General features: G+C 30.6%; 5 protein-coding genes across 5 annotated transcripts; 3 read left to right on the forward strand and 2 right to left on the reverse strand.

The window, feature by feature from the left end:
• Positions 1-352: 352 nt before the first annotated feature.
• LOC107912151 ((-)-isopiperitenol/(-)-carveol dehydrogenase, mitochondrial) lies at positions 353-1,480 on the forward strand. Its single transcript, XM_016840221.2, has one exon. It carries the CDS (start codon positions 514-516, stop codon positions 1,312-1,314), a length of 801 nt encoding a protein of 266 aa, XP_016695710.1. The 5' UTR covers positions 353-513; the 3' UTR covers positions 1,315-1,480.
• Positions 1,481-4,438: 2,958 nt separating this feature from the next.
• On the forward strand, positions 4,439-5,790 carry LOC121223619 ((+)-cis,trans-nepetalactol synthase NEPS2). Its single transcript, XM_041105490.1, has one exon. It carries the CDS (start codon positions 4,690-4,692, stop codon positions 5,455-5,457), a length of 768 nt encoding a protein of 255 aa, XP_040961424.1. The 5' UTR covers positions 4,439-4,689; the 3' UTR covers positions 5,458-5,790.
• Positions 5,791-7,814: 2,024 nt separating this feature from the next.
• On the forward strand, positions 7,815-9,041 carry LOC107912149 ((+)-cis,trans-nepetalactol synthase NEPS2). Its single transcript, XM_016840219.2, has one exon. The coding sequence runs from the start codon at positions 8,106-8,108 to the stop codon at positions 8,877-8,879; it is 774 nt and encodes a 257-aa protein (XP_016695708.1). The 5' UTR covers positions 7,815-8,105; the 3' UTR covers positions 8,880-9,041.
• A 2,358-nt stretch (positions 9,042-11,399) lies between these two features.
• Positions 11,400-12,427, reverse strand: LOC107912148 (uncharacterized). Its single transcript, XM_016840218.2, has 2 exons — positions 12,093-12,427; positions 11,400-12,006 (listed from the first exon to the last, which is right to left on the reverse strand). The coding sequence occupies exons 1-2, from the start codon at positions 12,217-12,219 to the stop codon at positions 11,498-11,500; spliced, it is 636 nt and encodes a 211-aa protein (XP_016695707.1). The 5' UTR covers positions 12,220-12,427; the 3' UTR covers positions 11,400-11,497.
• Positions 12,428-14,508: 2,081 nt separating this feature from the next.
• Positions 14,509-16,150, reverse strand: LOC121223620 (uncharacterized). Its single transcript, XM_041105491.1, has one exon. The coding sequence runs from the start codon at positions 15,854-15,856 to the stop codon at positions 14,681-14,683; it is 1,176 nt and encodes a 391-aa protein (XP_040961425.1). The 5' UTR covers positions 15,857-16,150; the 3' UTR covers positions 14,509-14,680.
• Positions 16,151-18,591: the final 2,441 nt, after the last annotated feature.

Genomic DNA, 18,591 nt, shown 5'->3' on the forward strand with positions numbered 1-18,591 from the left:
GGGATAAAATTTAATTCTAATTAAAATTTTAATAAATGTCTTTACAAATAATAATTTAAATAAAAATAATAAAAATAAATTTTAAAATAAAAAATCTTGAAATTTAAAAAGCTGTCAAATTATTAGAATCTACACAGAAATTAGACAATAAACATTAAAATAAATAGCATTGTGTCCAAAAGTTTATCAAAATAAAGCACATAAATTTATTATTTAATATTATATTATTTATGATTGTTACTCCCAATAATATTATTTTTAAGGTTAAAATTTACACAAATAATTAAAATTCAAATAAATGAAAATAAAGAAGCATTTGAGTTGCATTCAGCTGACGTAAGGAATTGCGTAATATCTAACACTTTGCTATAGGACACAAACCATATCGAGAATCTTTGTTAAATTTGCCACTCACGTGTCAGCGTTTGATACTTTATATGATGAACATTTTCTTTTCATGCTTCATAGTATATAAGATAGGTTATAATCTGCTGGCTATACTTTGAGCCAAAAATGGTAGATCCCAAAGCGTGCAACAAAAAGCTTGAGGGCAAGGTAGCCATAATCACCGGTGGTGCCAGTGGAATCGGTGAGGCCACCGTGCACCTCTTTGTCGATCATGGCGCACGAGCCATCGTGGTTGCGGACATCCAAGACGAGAAGGGCGAGGAACTTGCTGCATCGATTCGATTCCGTTGCACCTGTACCTACGTCCACTGCGACATAACAAAGGAGCAAGACGTCGAATTGCTGGTTCAATCCACGATTCAATTGTTCGGTCGCTTAGACATCATGTTCTGCAATGCGGGAATTATGAGTAAATCTTTGCAAACAATCCTCGATTTCGACTTATTATTGTACGAAAGGCTCTTCGCTATCAACGTAGGCGGGGTTGCTGCCGGTATCAAGCACGCAGGGCGTGCTATGGTGAAGGCAAATACCAAAGGAAGCATCATATGCACCGCTAGTATAGCTGCAAGCGTAGGGAGCGATAGGCATACGGATTACGTGATGTCGAAAAACGCGGTGTTGGCTTTGATGAGGTGTGCAAGTACTCAATTAGGTCCACATGGGATACGTGTGAACTGTGTGTCGCCAGGGCCAGTGGCAACGCCTTTGCTTTGCGAAGCTTTCGGGATGGGGGCGGAGGACGTAGAGACAAGCTTCGCTAGGATGTATTGGTTGAAAAATAATGGAGTATTGAAGGTGAAGCATGTGGCTGATGCTGTTTTGTTCCTTGCTAGCGAGGAGTCTCTATTTATCACTGGCCATAATCTGGTTGTAGATGGCGGGTTTCACCCTTCAGCACCCTAATGTTTTTCAACCCTTTTTAGTTAAAAAGGAATAGGTTGATATGATATCAATGGTTTATGGACCTAATTACAACGTTTTAAATTTTGAGATCAAATAAGAATGGAAGCTATACTTTAAAGATGTATGATACAATTTACCCAGAAAAGCATAGATATATATTTTTTAATGAGTTAATTGCACCAAACATCTCAAAACTATGACCCTCATTTTAAATTGGCCCTCAAACTTCAAAATATTCTAATTACATTATTAAACTATCGATGTTATGTCAATCAGGTCCTTTAATTATTAAAACCGTTAATTTAACTGTTAAACCATATATCTAATCTTATGTAGCATTATTTAAAATGAAAATAAAAAAATATATAATGTTGTTGCATAACCTTTAAAAATAAAAACTAAAAATAAAGTAAAACTAAAAAAAGAAAGAGTGAGCAATAAAGCTTTTGTAAAAAAATTGAAAATCTCAAAATTAAGATTTTTACAATATCCATTTTTACAATAGTCATTTTTTTAAAACTTTTTATTTTAAACTATGCCATATAAGATTTGACATCTTATTTAACAATTAAATTAACTATTTTAGTAATGGAAAAACCTTATTGATATAACCTTGATAATTTAAAGATGTAATTAGAATATTATAAAATTTAAGAATAAATTTAAAATAAAAATTATAATTTAAGGATGTATGGTACATTTAACTCTTTTTCAATATATCAAGCACATACTAAGATATATTCAACTTAACAACAAAAAGTAGTGACAATATGACAATTACATATTTTTCCGGAAAAGTAGTTGATACATTATTGATAGAGTTTTTAGATTTCACAAGGTTAAGGATTAGCAAGTGTCTTATAATGGTATAATCAAATATTAAAAATATATATTTAAAAAAAACATGTCAATTTTTTAAGGTTGTGTACCCAATACTTACCTATACTCTCACAAAAAACTTTGACTAGCCACGAAAGTGAAAAAATAAAATAAAACCAAATCAAATATATAATACTAGAAATCTTATCGCATGTGTATGCATGTGGAAATCATAGATTTAGATACAAATGTGTGTTTAAAAATAACATACAATAAATAATAAAACGTATAGTTTGAAAGTAATTAATCATATTAACACATGAAATATGTACGTCATTAAAATAAAAAAATAGATTAAATTGTGAGTAAAACGAAATTTAAACACATAAATACATAAGATAAACCATACTAAATGCATTACAATTATTTATCATGGTTTTGTTAATAATTATGGGTTAATGTCGAGTTGACTTGTAAAACCAACTTAATTAACAACATTATACAACTAATAAAGATAATAACTTGTGCATATTAAAATAAAATATAACAAAAATACTTTAAAATAAAGCTTTGGTTGAGTAGTGAATTTAAGATTTTACTAATCCAATTGGTGTAAGTTCAAATCTTACTATATGTCATATTTCTAAGTGGTTTTTGTAAAAAAAAAATCTAAAATATCCGTAAATAGTATAACTTTTACTTATAAAAAGATATTTTCGTAATTTCTTAATTAAATTTGTAACCCGATTCAAGATGACAACTCAATAAAATACTTAATAAATATCATAAATATAATACAATAATACAATTAAAAATATTGATATTCTTTTAAAATAAACTAGTTATCATCACCTAACCTTCCATTTTATATAACTTCATTAAAAATAAATTGTTTTAAAAAATTCTTCAATCATTGTTCTTTTTTTTATTTTCATCCAGTAACCCATTGAAAATTATAGGATAAGGTGTTTTTTTTTTCTATTCGACATTTTTCTTTGGTGTTTTCTTGTGCTTCATTGCTTATCATTATTTTCCGCATCTACAATGTCAAAACAAGCTACAAGGCTAAGTAGCCATAATCACCAGTGGAGCAAGCCGCACCGGAGAAGCTACCTCCCATCATTTTGCCGTCCACGGTGCCCATTGATCGTGATCGCCGACATCCAAGATCATTAGGCCAAGAAGTAGTCGAATCCATCGGTTCACATTGGTGTTCATACATGCATTATAGGCAGCTCGATATCATGTTCAATAACACTGGGATAGTTTAACAATTTCACTCAATTAAGTATTTAATAGAATGGAGAAGTGATGATGTGACTTTTTTTTAACGGCTACAATAATATATTTAGTTTTTAATATTTGTATATTTTATCAATTTGATCATAATTTTAAATAATTTAAGAAATTTAATCCTTCATACTTACAAACTCTATCAATTAGATCCTCAAATACATATAACTAAATATAAATTATATATTATGAAAAAGTACGAAATATAATATTATTTATATCTATTTTTATATATAATAATGATGTATTTGTATTTAATTATAACTGTAAGGTTCAAATATGCATTTAGTCCCCCAACTTGACACATTATCCCAAATTCGAACCTAAATTTTCATTCCATCAAAGATTTTGATATATATTTTTTTGTAACAGAGTTAAATATAGGACACATGGCACTGATAATGTGACGATCTATTTTTATAAAAATGTTTAAAAATTTAAGAGAAAATATATAAAATTTATATATATTTTAAATTATAAAGGAAATTATAAATTATAAAAATATGTATCTAAAAAATAAAAGAAAATCTAAAACTCAAGTTAGAAAATTTAAAAATCCAAACAATTTACATCTTTTTTTTAATAAATTGCATACAAATTAGGTGAAGATAAAATTTTCAATAAATTTTATGCTTAGAGATAAGTACATATTATTACACAATTCTTTAAATTGACAAGAATGCAAAAGATGATGATATATAAAAGGCTTATGGGAAACTTTTTTCTTATTTGTTAATTATTTGTTAGGTTTCATAGGAAAAATTAGATTCCTCTGTTGAGGATGTTATTAGTAGCATCATAAATGAAGTTTATAAAAATCACAAATTTACATATATGTTTATCATGATTTAATTATATGTGTTTAAATATAATTATAATTATATTTAGTATATGTATTTGAGGATCTAATTGATAAAATGTATAAATATTGAAGACTAAATATAAAATTATACCAATTAAAAAAAATCACATCATTGAATATCAGTTAAGTTGAAATCAACGAATGAGGTCTGAATGGTATTCCATTGACTGAATACCAAATGAATAAATAAGGACAATGGCTAACGCCTGATTCAGTTGGTTATTACAACCAACCAAACACGCTGTTAGTATTTTAATTAAATAAAAACATGAAAATGATAGCGTAAGGTTTTTCTTTAACATTTTCTTTGGTGTTTTGATGCATCTAACGGTGCTTTCAGCTTTGCTTATAATTATTGTCTGCTTGATAGCGTCACCGAATATCAACATCAACGCTCTACAATGTCCAACAAGCTAGAAGGCAAGGTAGCCATAATCACCGGCGGAGCAAGCGGCATCGGAGAAGCCACCGTCCATCATTTCGCCGTCCATGGTGCCCGTATGATCGTGATCGCTGATATCCAAGATGAATTAGGCCAAAAAGTAGTCGAAGCCATCGGTTCAAATAAGTGTTCATACATGCACCGTGATGTTACCGATGAAGAACAAGTAAAAAATTTAGTCCAATCGACGGTTCAAAACTACGGGAGCCTCGACATCATGTTTAGTAACGCTGGGACAGTTAGCAACTCAATTCAAACCGTCCTTGAACTAGACTTCGCAGCGTTTGACCGCCTTTTCACCGTCAATGTCCGCGGCATGGCTGCTTGTGTGAAACACGCCGCACGAGCCATGGTGGAACTGAACGTGAGAGGAAGCATCATTTGTACGGCGAGCACGACTGCTAGCTGCGGTAGTGAAAGGGACACTGATTATAACATGTCGAAGCATGCGGTGATTGGATTGATGAGATCGGCAAGCAAACAACTTGGAGAGCATGGGATTAGGGTGAACAGTGTGTCGCCGTTCATTGTGGGAACCCCATTACTCTATCATTACCTGGGGACGGAGGCGGAGGTGGAGCAGTTGTTTGAGCCCTACGCACGGTTGAAAGGGGTGGTGCTGAAAGCGAAGCATGTTGCTGATGCTGTGGTGTTTCTTGCGTCACAGGACTCCGAACTTATTACCGGACATGACTTGGTGGTGGATGCTGGTTTTCTTGTCAAGTAGACCACCAGGTCCTTAATTATTTTGTGTCAGTGAGCTGCGTCCCACCTCAAATAAGGCTAGGCCATTTTTGTGTTGGTTTGAACTTGTTTTATTTTTGCATAGATGGTTCGAAATATCATGTTGAAAAGTGACTATACAGGTCGCCAGTATCGAACCATAGCAATTGACTGCTCATATTATATATGAATGGCAGTGATTTGCTTGAAGAGATAAGTAGCTGTAGTCGTAGTTTACTGGATAATGTTGTGGACTTGGCACTAGAATTTGGAACATGTCTTTTCATCATACTTGTCTGGAAATCAGTTTGTTCTTAATTTATCTAAGCTTTGATTATCCTTTGCCCCGATCGGTTATAATTTGGGATGAGACTTAGCTCAAGGACAAACGTGAGCCAATTATTATTATTTTTAATTTAAGTTATTTAAAAATTAATTCAATCTTTTTATAAAATTTTATAACTTTAAAATCCAACCCTAAAATCTTATATCCTAAAATCATATAGTCGCAAAAATCTTAAATATAACTTTTAAACTTAATTAAAAACAAAAAAATCCAAGTGCTGATCACGACAGTCCGTGAACTTACGGGACTGTCATCTTATGATTTTCATATAATTTGTAATCCTTATTTATTAGCTTAATGAATTTTTATTTGCTATCAAAAAATTATAGAAATCCTGCATATATCTTTTTTCTTTTCCTTATTTTAATTATAATCCTTTTATTTTACAATAAATTATTTTAATTTCCTTTTAAAAAATGGACCCATTTTAGGTTATTTTAATTTCCTTTCAAGAAATGGATCCATTTTAGGATCGATTTTGGCTTTAATAACTAGTGAGAAGTTTATTCAAAAAAAAATAGTGAGAAGTTTAATAAATTTCCGTGACAACATTAGAGGTGTTCATAGGTCGAGTTGAATCAAGTCGAAGTATGATATCAACATACTTTATACTTGTCCAAGCTTGGTCCACCCTGATATATAGGTCTAAAATTTTGTCCAAACCCGCTCATGTTATTTTTAATTTTTTAAAAAGTATTTATATTATTTTAATTTAATATTTAATAATAAATATAGTCATCTTAATATTATTTTAATGTTTACATTAGAGTAATATTATAAATTTAGTATAGGTTTATTTTTTTAATGAGTTATGAATGACATAATATATAAAAATAACATAATATAAAATATTATAAACTTTAAAACGGGCTAGGTCGGGCCTTAAATGTTAAAACTCAAGCCCGATCCATATTTTAAATGAGCCTAATTTTTTTACCCAAGCTTATTTTTCAGGCCTAATATTTTTACTCAAACCTTTCCAAATTTTGGACAGGTCTTCAAGCTTAGATGAGTAGCTCGACTCATGAACATGTCTACATTACATAAATTATTTCTCATTTATCTAATAATCTAAGTTTGACAAATTATCTTACTGTGGTAACATGATTCTTATGTCTTTTTTTTATTATCGAATTTAGTATTTGACAAAAGTAATATATTTTAGTATTCAAAGGTAACAATGTTAATTTTTTAGTTCTTAATTTTAGTTTAGGGTCAATTTAATAAAAGTTAATTGCTAATATTATTGTATTTGAATTTTTTATTATTTTGTTAATAGAAAAAAATTAGTATAATTGTGACTTTGTTTAATTTTACATTTAATTTGTCAAAAAGTAGTCAAATGAATGTGATTTAATTAAGGTTTTAGAGTTGATTGGATGAAATTCATTACTAATAATATCAGTTAATTATGAATTTTAATTAAATCAGTTCTAAAACTTGAATCTAAACACTTAAAAATTAACATTGTTACCTTTAAATATCAAAATTTATAAATTTTGTTAAATATAAATTTCACATTAAACGAAAAAAACTTAAATACCAAACTCAAATATTAAATTATGTATTAAGCTTTTTATAATATGATTCATGGGGTAAATATTGAAATGAGGGAATACAGAAAACATTGTTGAGATACGATTCATGAAGTAAATCTTTGCTGGACCTTGGTCCTCTCTGTCCTCCTCCTTTGTGATAGTGGTGTTGTTTAGGTCACTAGGATTTTTAGGTAGCCGTGTGTGGGTCAAGCCTTGAGTTTTTATTTGTATATCTTTGGGTTTTAGCCCACCTTCATATTTGATTTTCAATGAATGAAATTTCATCTTACAAAAAAAAAATTTAACATTACACGTAATTATTAAATAAAATAAAATAGTAAAAAATTATAAATATATGCTACTAATTTTATTTAAACATAATCATTAAAACTCATATATATCATTTAATAATATTATTATTTATGTTTAAAATTGATCTATAATTTAATAAAAGATCCCATATATTTCACATAATCCAAATTAGAAAAGCTGAGAGACCGAACAGCCGATGGAGACATGCATCGTTGTGCCAAAGAAAACTTGGACACGTTTGTACGGCCCATGCCAGACTCTTCATCAAGACCCTACAAGTGTGCGGCATGGGTTAATGCTCCACGGCCAACTGATGCGCGTTAGAATGGTCAGAAAGAAATATTGGAAAATATCTGTCGCTCGTGGTTCCGGCCCACAGCTTTTTATGCATCAAATGGTTCTTTGCTTATCATCATTGTCCATTTACTCTGAGTGGCAAAATCGGCTAACTCTACAATGTCCAACAAGCTAGAAGGTAAAATAGCCATAATCACCGGTGGAGCTAGCGGCATTGGAGAAGCCGCCGCTCATCATTTCGCTGCCCATGGTGCTCAAATGATCGTGATTGCTGACATCCAAGATGAATTAGGCCAAAAGGTAGTCGAATCGATCGGTTCCCATAAGTGCTCATTCATGCACTGCGATGTTACCGATGAAGAGCAAGTAAAGAACTTAGTTCAATCGACGGTCCAAAACTATGGGCGGCTTGATATCATGTTCGGTAACGCTGGGATATTTAGCAGCTCCACTCAAACCGTCCTTGAACTGGACTTAGCACAGTTTGACCGCCTCTTCAACATAAATGTCCGTGGCATGGCTGCTTGCGTGAAACACGCTGCACGAGCCATGGTGGAACTGAATGTGAGAGGAAGTATCGTTTGTACGGCGAGCGTCGCATCTAGCACCGCTGGTGAAATGAACACCGACTATTTCATTACAAAGCATGCAGTGCTTGGGTTGATGAGATCGGCAAGCAAACAGCTTGGGGTGCATGGGATTAGGGTAAGCAGTGTGTCTCCGTCTGCTGTGGGAACCCCGTTACTCTGTCGGTACCTCGGGAAGGAGGTGGAGGAAGTGGAGCAGACCTATGAACCCTACACTCGGTTGAAAGGGGTGGTGCTGAAAACGAAGCATGTTGCTGATGCCGTGCTGTTTCTTGCGTCCCAGGATTCTGAGCTTATTACCGGGCATGACTTGGTGGTGGATGCTGGTTATCATCTAGTCTACTAGACACCAGGTGTTCGATTATTTGGCGCAGTGAGCTAGGGCCAGCCACTTGATGTTTGATTGGTGATAGCTCAAACATGGCCAGCAGCCTCTCAATATTATGCACCTTCGAATTTGATTATGTTTTAATGTTTTCATATAAATAAAAGGTTTTTGTATTTTATACATTTTAATGCATCATATATAGTGATACTTCTTTAATTGTATATGACGATACCTTGTAAAAGAAAGTGAATCTAGATATTCACTACCAAGTGGTTGTTGCATTTGGCATGATTGGGTTGCTAGACAATACTTTGGGTTAGATATTGTTATGGTATAATTGAAGATTATTTGATAATTAAATTTGAGAGGGGATCCACCTACAAGTATTTTTTACATATTTTAATATTTTATACCATTAATATTTTAATAATTTAACCATCACATTTAATGTTTCATTCACATATATTATGCATGTCAAGTTTGAAGTAAATTAAAGAAAATTTAATTATTTATTTTATATTAAATAATTTCACTTATTAAATATATATATTAATATGAATAATATTTTAAAGTGATATAATAGAGATATCGGATCGATTAAAAATTTTACATGTATAATAAGTACAAATATCTTAATAAATTCAACAATTGTATTATTAAAATATTAATCATAAAAAAAATATTAGAATGTATAAAAATACTCTAATTTTATGCTTGAATCTCTTCCTCATTAAATTTATTTAATACATAAATATTTGTATTATAGTTAAGAATTTATTGAGAGCATTACTTTTTTTTTGAAATTAGATAATTATCGAATAATAGTTATTAATGAAATTAAATTAGTATGGTTTCTATGCTTCGCGCTGGATTGTTTACTTGTTTTATTAAATTATAGAGTAAAAATTTAAATGTTAAAATATTTTTTAAGTGTTTATCCACTTCGTATATTTAAAATTTAGTCCCCTACTTTTATTTAAGAAATTAGTCTCTCTACTTTTTTTAATTTAAAAATTCAAGTGCAGTAGTCACCACCATGAAAACTCTGAAGTTAAGTAATATTGAATCACTTGGTAGTTAAGTAACAATAAAAATAATATTAAATCAAATTATAAAAGTAAAAGATCAAATAAAAAATTAAAGTATACAAATTAAATCTAAAGTTTTAGCATTATATAAGGGTCAAATTTCATTATCTTATAACATAAAAAAAACAGAAGACAAATCTCAAAAAAGGTATCAAGTGGACTAATTAATAACACTAAAAACTATAGGTACCAATTATGTTAAAATTTAAAGTATATAGATTAATTTTTAAATTTAGATATATTAAAAGGACCAAAATTAAAATTTAACTTTTTCTATAGAATGCAAAAAAGAAAAAAAGAAAAAAAGAGAAACATGTGGGTGTGTGCCACGTGTTTATAAGTATATAGATATAGTTTTTGTTAAATTTTTTGAAAGGTGTTGCGATTTTTTAAAGGTTTTATAAAAATGGAGATACAGCTGTTTTGTTTTTACTAATTTAAACTGCACAGTTTTTTATGAACAAAAAGTAAATAAGTGTCTTATTGTTGGCTGCTGGTGTCACGAATTCTATAATTTATTTTTAAATTATATAACTTATTAAGCTACCATTTTAATAATAATAATTTCAAGTTTGGTTAATGGTTGAATCGATTTTTTTTGTGTGTGAGTGAGGTCAAATTATGGTATTATTTTTGGGTACATGATAAATTTAATTCTTAATGGTTTTTTTTATCATTTTGGTTCTTAACTTTTAAAATGTCTCAAATTGATTTTCTTTTAGAATAGAAAATTTTACTAAATTATTAAAATTTTAATAGCACTAACATGGTAGTATACATGACAATATGCGCTTCAAGTGGATAATTTTTAAAAAATAAAAAATTGAATTTTTAAACCATTTTTCTAAAGTACAAATATTTTTTTATAATTTTTATGACTTTGAAATAATTTTAATAGCCCAATCAACTTTTCAATCCGGACAAAAATAATTTAACTAAAATTTAAAGACAGCAAGTCAAAGTGAAAAAAGTAATAAATATTAAAAGTTAAATTTATGATGAATGATGCCTTATTTTTAAATACATTTTATATACTTCTTTTTTACAAGTGTATTGAGGGGAAGAAGAGGTAGGAGGTTTGGGTGAAGGCTCACATGAAAGTGTGCCGAGGGTTGTAAGGCGGTCGTTTTGGTGTTTTGGTGTTCTTGGTGAAGTGAAAAAGTAAAAAGCGTATAGCATTCCCCAATGTTAGAGAAGAGTATTTATAGATGAGACTGCTCCTCTCTTAACTTAGAATATTGATACATGTACGACGTAATTTTTTCATGGTCGATCGCTTAGGAAACACAATAACCCTTTAGGCAGGTTGCAATGAGATGAGAACCCATGGAATAGAATACCCGACATCTGTCCTTGGCGAGGAGAACTCCACATGTTATGTATACATATATTCACTAACTTTAGTTTTAACAAAGTGTCAGCTCTTGATAAAGTCAAGACGAAACCTAAATAATGTGAAAGGTGTAACGTAATATATTTTAAAGAAACTGAGTTAATTACATAACACACGAACACATATACGTAAAAGTAAACATAAACATATAATGCTTACGTCCAAAGCTTCGACACCCACATCCCCATCGAAAACGATATAGCGTTAGAAACAACAATCACCTTGTTTCGCTCAAACCACTTCATCACAATCGCTAACACACTTTCTTTCCCTTTCGGTGGTTTCTTTATATTCTCCTTCGGTAAACTACGACAATCTTGGTCGCTGTCGCTCTTCTTGTTTTCGGGTTCCGGTTTCGTCCGATTTTCTTTAATATCATCTCTTTCATCTTCATCTTCGCCTTCAGCTTCAGCTTCATCTTCACCTTCACCTTCGTGGTCATCTTCTTGCGAACTTTGATCATCAGCGTTTACCTTCTTAGGGACAGTAATGGTGAGCACTTGGCCTCTGAATCGTCCGTAAAGGTTTACGATATCCGAATTCTCCGGCAGTTGGATGGTTTGGTCGATATATTTGCATTTGCTCTCATCAACTATCGTCTCTGCTTCAAGCCTTATAGAACCATCTGAATCTGGCCGTATTTTCACCTCGTGTTGTGCGAACCCTAAATTTAAAGATTTATACATATGATTTATATTCAATTGAAAAATAAAGGGGTAAACTAAAGAAGAATGGTTGATTAATTAATACCAGGAAGATCAATATCAAGACGATAATTTCCGTCAGAATCCAGAGTCCAGTTTCCCCATGAGGGGAAAACCCTCTCGACAGTATGGCTGGGCCACCGTTGACTCCAGCTACCTTTAGAATCTGCCATAATTGTGGCTACCTTTTACTGTTGCTAATTGGAGTAATTTGTATATTTTACGTATTGTAAGTTCATGCATGGTATTATCATTTTATATAGGCATTGAAACTATGCTTTTCTTTTTTTGTTCATTTTGGGTTTTGTTTATGTTCATACAGCTTTTCTTGTTAAGCTATGTTTCGTGATATTCTTAACTTACCATTCTTGAAATGTTCTTTTGGGTGGAATTGCTTGTTTCACCAAAATAAAAGGCAAATATTTAAATATTGTTTTTTTAATACCATTCAACTCATACCTACAAATAAACATTAATAAAATGATTCAACTCTAAAAAATATGAAACTAATATGACAACGGCATTTCACGTCTTAAAAAAGACAAGAGCACCCCTTCCTTCCTCTACCCATAGTAAAATCTTTTAAATCACTTGAATTTCGATTACCTATTATCACCGAAGGCTCTCTCACTCACAAGGTGAATCGTGACCAACCACCATCATTCCAACCGTGTATCAACACAACTTCAATCAATGGTTGGTTTTGCACGTCCAATATTTGGAAAAACTTTAAATGAAATTTGAAATATTTGAAAAATGAGCTTCCAAAAAAAAAAAAAGTTAAAGGCTAGTTTGAAAATTAATTAGATTTAAGTTTTAATATTCAATACTCTTGAGTATAAATCATTTTTCAATTTTATAATATTTTTTGTGTATTATATAATTTAAAGAAAAACATTTAACACATTGTTAGTAAAGTGCTAAAATTTTACCAATAGGATTGTAGTGATGATAAATAAATTTAAAATATAGTAAAAATTAAAGAAAAATCAAATATAGAAAAAAAATACATAAAAACTTTCTAACTTTACTAATAAAACTAAAAAACAAAGTATCAAATATAAATAAATTTGACAAAATTTAAAATCTCAAAGGCAAATTTAAATAATTATGCACGATGTTGTAACCTGTATGATCTAAGTCAGCCCATCAGTGTCTGTAATCCATAATATAAATTACACTTTCAATACCAAGACGAAGAATACCTTGGAAGTGTGCGGCTCCGCGAGTTCTAAATAAAAGGGGTCCTTTCTTTTAGTTTTACATAAATGCACCAATGTTTTACATCCGTATTGGTGGTCAAATTTATCAAACTACTGATTCTACCAAATTAATTAAATATCATTAAAAAAAATCTGATTCTACCCTTCTCATAACTGATATCCTGTTTTGTTTTTGATCCGATTATAGAAAAGCCAAGTTGTCCAAAGGCCAAGCGATGGGTTAAAAATCACACCAAACTGGTTTTTCAAAGAGCATTTAAACTACTTAGTTCTCAATTGCTTTTACATTTCATATTTACCGCTCATAATTTCTTTCTTAACGTAACACTGTTGGTTTTGTATAAATTCTTTCCTGGAAAAGAAAAGTTTACTCATTCTTACACTTTTGAAAGCTAATGCAAACAAGAAATATAAGTTGCCTTAAGTAAAGAACTGGTCTTTTCTTTAAGGAATGGAGATTGATCTTTAAGAAAAGTTAAAATAAGGCAAGAGATGATAGATTGCTTGAGTGTGGAGGTTGATCGTTTTTACATCATTTCAGATTCTTTAAAAAAAAAACAACCAATGTGTATGGGACATATCAAGTATACATCTAACAAGTCCTGTATTTAATAAAGATGTGTTCATTTTGCGTTTACAATAGTGTCCGAAGTTATCAAGTCTATTTGTATACAGGCTCAATTTCTACCAACAAGATCAATGCTTGGAGATTCAATGAACTTCCTTCCTAAGGTGAAGAACTTGTAATGGTCCTAAGAATAAAAACCCGATATTTATTTTCCATACCATGACATCGTATCTATCAAAGTATTATTGTATTTCATACAATACATAGTTTTCCGATCATATTTCCTATCTCATCCAAAATTGTAAGGTCTTTTTGTGGTTTTGATCAACAAGATCCATGCTTCAAGTGGAGCTCATTTATATCCAAGAATCAACTTACTTCCTAAGGCAAAGAACTTGGAAAGATCCTAGGAAAATACAACCTGATCTAGGTTCTTCATATTGAGATCATATTTTATGATGACAAAAAGCAAATAGCTGATTACCTAATCATAGAACCGAAGCAAGTATCTGCGCATGCCTGCCTGCAGTCTCGAATTAAAGTACTATTCTAGGGCTCTTTTTGATAATGAATAATTCTATTAAAGTGTCAACAGCTAACTAATAAACGAATCATGCCACTCCAACATAAACATTTTTCAACTAGCTGATAGATAGCTTCGACAAAAGATAGAAACTAACAAAGCAATCATAAGCACTCAAATATCTAAATATGAGCAGACAAAAAGAATAAAAATAACTTCGATTCAATCCAAAAGGAATACAAGTCTAGTTAACAAAAATATATTAGACACAGCAGTGCAAATGATAGGGAAAGTGTGTCAATGCAACATTACCGTAATTCCTAGCTCTGAATATCTTCAGCTCTCAACTTCTCGATTACATTTGCCATCGAACAACAGAATCTTGCTTCAAATGCTAGAGAACTAACCACTCCCTCAATAGATTTGAGTTCTTCACAGAACTTGGGATGCAACATCAGTGAAGAGAAGTTCTCATCCACGACAAACCCGAGACATTTCACAACATCTTCGACCTTGGGAACCCAATCACAGGCCTTTAAGCCTAAAGCAGAAGATGCCTTTGGACATGGAATGGCTTGAGGAAACCTCTCATACTTTTTCAACCATTTCCCCAAGTATCGAATCAAATTCATCAACTCTTTACCGACTAATTTACCAAGCAAAGACGACAATATCACCTCATCGACATTGTTCGAAGCTAACAAATAATGCAAACAAAGCTCAGGATCTAAAAACCCATCGTATGCAACCATAAGCAAAATCGAAGCCTCCTTGGCTAAACGTGATTTCTTTCCGAGTTTGGCCTTTTCAATAGCCAGCAAAGCTTGACTCTCCCACTCCTTCCTCACATTAACCATACTAACATAACTATCTTTAGGTGGACATAGAAAATATTTCAATATGCAAAGCAACTCAACCGAACCCAAATTTCGAGCATGTTTAACGCAAAGACAAAGCAAATCCGACTGCTTCTTGGCAGCAATATTAACAACCAAATTGGGATAACACGAATGGTCAACAAGGCCATTAACAATCAACACCTCTAACAATTCCCAAATTTCCAAACTAATACAAGCTTCCAAAACCAAGCTTAAAACATCTCTACCAATCAAAAACCCAACTTTCTCAAGCAAAACAGAAGTATACCCAGTATCATTTGGATCAACCCCAATAAAAATTCTGCCTTTCTCCTTAATTTTCTCAAGAAATGGATTCAATATTCCAATAAACTCTTCTTTATTAAAGTTATGGATGTCTTTGAGGTTTCTGTTTAACTTTGTATAAAACTTTTTGCTCAAGTCAATGAATTTAGCATCGGTTTGAGAGATTCCCCATCCAGTAAGGGGATTAACAAGCGATGTGGGATTGGGGTTTTCAACTTCAGGCTTTAAGTTAAAGAAAATATCATCTGTGTTTAGAACTATGGGGTGGTCTGCTTGAGAAGTATGTGGCTCGGTACTAGCCGAAGCCTTTGTTATTACATCAAGCAAGGTCATCGTAAAAGGAAAGAAACAATCCCTCGAAACAAACAATGAAAAACAATAAAGAATCACCAACAAAAGCCACCCAACAGGCAATTAGAAAAAGGCCGCTTAAAAAGAAGTAAAACAAAAAATCTACCTTGAAGGGATTCCCTTGTGAAGAAAATGGAAGACCCGAGTTTGAGCTTGACGAAGGCCCTCGAATCAAATGAGAAGAGAGACTGAGAGGGAATGCAGGGTTTGGAAAGAAAACATAGGGTATTAGTCGGTAGGGTTTTGGAGAGAACAGTACAGTGAAACAACAAATAGCCAATAGGGGCTAAAAAGAAAGAAATGGCTTTTTAGTTGGGTTGGGTCCGATAGGTTTTCAAGTTTATATTGGCCCATATTCTATGGTTGATTATTTTAAAATTTTAATTATTAAGGTTAAAATATGTATAAAATAATATAAAAATTTAATACGGGCTTGAATTTTAACAATTTTATTTGGATGAATTTAGACAAAATTTTAGATTTATTTTTTAAGATAGACTTAAGATTTTGGTTAGATCCGGCCCAATTATCAACATCTCTAAACAGGAGTTTTACTCAAGGAGAAATTTGTGCTGCCCAATGAAGTACCAAATTTCCTTATTCCAAGGCATTTCAAATGTCATTTTCATTTGTAGCTTAAAACTATGTATTAAACTTTCACAACTACCCATTTCATTATTATTAATGTTATCATCACCTAATTGAGGAAATTAATAATCAAATTCAAGACGTGAAATCATTTTGTTTTAGTGGGTACTAAAACTAAATTTGTTACAAGTGACATAAATCTATTATTATTGTTGTCGTTTATTTTAATTTTTATGCTGTCTCTGTGAGAATTGACAAATATGTGGACCTAAAAGTGTAATTTTTCGTTTAATTTTTTTCCCCGAAATGGGCTGTTTGGTGTTTACGTTAACCAAGTGTTAAATAATTGAAAAAAATAGACCCACTAAATGCTAATAAATGTATGTTAGTTAGTTAATTCAAAATAAGATGGATGTTAGTTAAGGATCCCACACATCAAAACCTAGTCATAAATCAAAACTTCTCATTTGGTAATATGGTTGGTATTTGATAGAAATTTTATAAAAATATAAAATCTTATCCCTATAGTAGTAGTTAATTGCCGACAAAGAGGATATAGATGGAAAAACATAAAACCTTAATCGGACATAAAAGGGTGAAACGTCGACTTCCACTTTGATGGTTTGGTGATAGATTTGGTAATTTTGTACTGTGATTTACCAAATCACAAAAATTTACTGTGTTACCTTACATGGCGTGGGTCAAAAAGACATGGGCAAATTCATAGTTGGTCACTTAACTTTCATATGTTTTCATTTTTGTTACTGAAAATAAAAAAATTTACAAATTAAGCATTAATGTTAACAACTGTTTTCATTTTAGTTAACCAACTTTATTAAGTTTTAATTTTGGTCATTCATTTACTTTTTAAAAATTAATTTTATCTTTTTTCTATAAAAAAAATTGAGGTTTTATAGGAAATTAAGTTATTCAATTATGGGAGATGAAATTCAAGTTTTTCTCTATAACTCAATTTTGTATAAAACAGCCAAATTTTCCTAAAAAAAAACTCAAGTTTTTTCCTTACCTTTTATAGAAAAAAAACTAAAAATTATTTCTAAATAAGTAACAAAAATTAATGCCAATGTCATGTTTGGTAATACAAATTGTAATTACACAATTACATAATTTATACTTTTAAAAATATATTACTTACTGCAATATATTATTAGTATGATAAAATAATTTCTAAACAAGTAACAAAAATTAAAATCAAATCATCATATTTATGTTAGTCTAAAAAAGTAATTGATAACATGATTACTAATAAAAATAATTAGAAAAATAAACATCATATGTAATTTTATCTAATTGTTCTAGTACAAATTTGTCGGGTTATTCCCTTTTTATTGTTTAACAGATGCTCTTTCTCAACATCTATTGGTCTTTAATCAAGTTTATCATCATCTGAATTTGAATTTGCTTAATTAAAATTACCGATATTTATTTTTCCCATGCAGTTTTTACAAAGTATGAATCATTTTAGTTCCACTTATGATTGAAGTTATGAAATATGCAACGTGCTAATACGATCTAATTTTTTTAATGCTTTACTAAGGTATGGTTGTTAATATGAGAAATATTTTTTAGAACAATAAATGACTTCTCAATCAGATTTCGAAGCCTTGAGTGTCTCAAATTAAAGAGTTTGCAACCTATCTATGGTGCTTGGGTTTGGCATCATTCTCTTAAATAATATAATATCCTACAATATGGTGCAATAAATTTTTTTCTATTTGTATAGCATCGACCTTATAATATTTTGGCTCACTATCTAAATACTTTGTACCTTTAATTATAAAAATTGATATAAACTTAATTTAGAGAATAATTTATTTTAAGTTAATAAGTAATTAAGTAAAAATAATATAAAATTTATAATATATAACCTTTATAAAAATTGTTTTATATCTAAAACTTTTGTAACAATTCTTATAAATAATATACTTCTTTGTTATAACTTTAGAAACTTATTTATATTTATGATAAATATATATAATATTTTTTATGAATAAGTATATTATTTTTATAATATATAATATGGACATATAAATAAGTTATATCCATATTTGGCCATAATTTTTTATAAATAAATATATTATAATAATTTTATAATAGGTATATTATTT

Source organism: Gossypium hirsutum, chromosome D11, assembly GCF_007990345.1.
Source record: "Gossypium hirsutum isolate 1008001.06 chromosome D11, Gossypium_hirsutum_v2.1, whole genome shotgun sequence".
Taxonomy (NCBI): Eukaryota; Viridiplantae; Streptophyta; class Magnoliopsida; order Malvales; family Malvaceae; genus Gossypium; species Gossypium hirsutum.

What these genes read in the sequence shown, in the direction of transcription:
- LOC107912148 (XM_016840218.2), bottom strand. Translation starts at nt 12,219, where the DNA reads ATGGCAGATTCTAAAGGTAGCTGGAGTCAACGGTGGCCCAGCCATACT. An exon ending in TCTTGATATTGATCTTCCTG is followed by an intron (nt 12,007 to 12,092) that starts GTATTAATTAAT and finishes CTTTAAATTTAG; the next exon opens with GGTTCGCACAACACGAGGTG.
- LOC107912151 (XM_016840221.2), top strand. Translation starts at nt 514, where the DNA reads ATGGTAGATCCCAAAGCGTGCAACAAAAAGCTTGAGGGCAAGGTAGCC.
- LOC121223620 (XM_041105491.1), bottom strand. Translation starts at nt 15,856, where the DNA reads ATGACCTTGCTTGATGTAATAACAAAGGCTTCGGCTAGTACCGAGCCA.
- LOC107912149 (XM_016840219.2), top strand. Translation starts at nt 8,106, where the DNA reads ATGTCCAACAAGCTAGAAGGTAAAATAGCCATAATCACCGGTGGAGCT.
- LOC121223619 (XM_041105490.1), top strand. Translation starts at nt 4,690, where the DNA reads ATGTCCAACAAGCTAGAAGGCAAGGTAGCCATAATCACCGGCGGAGCA.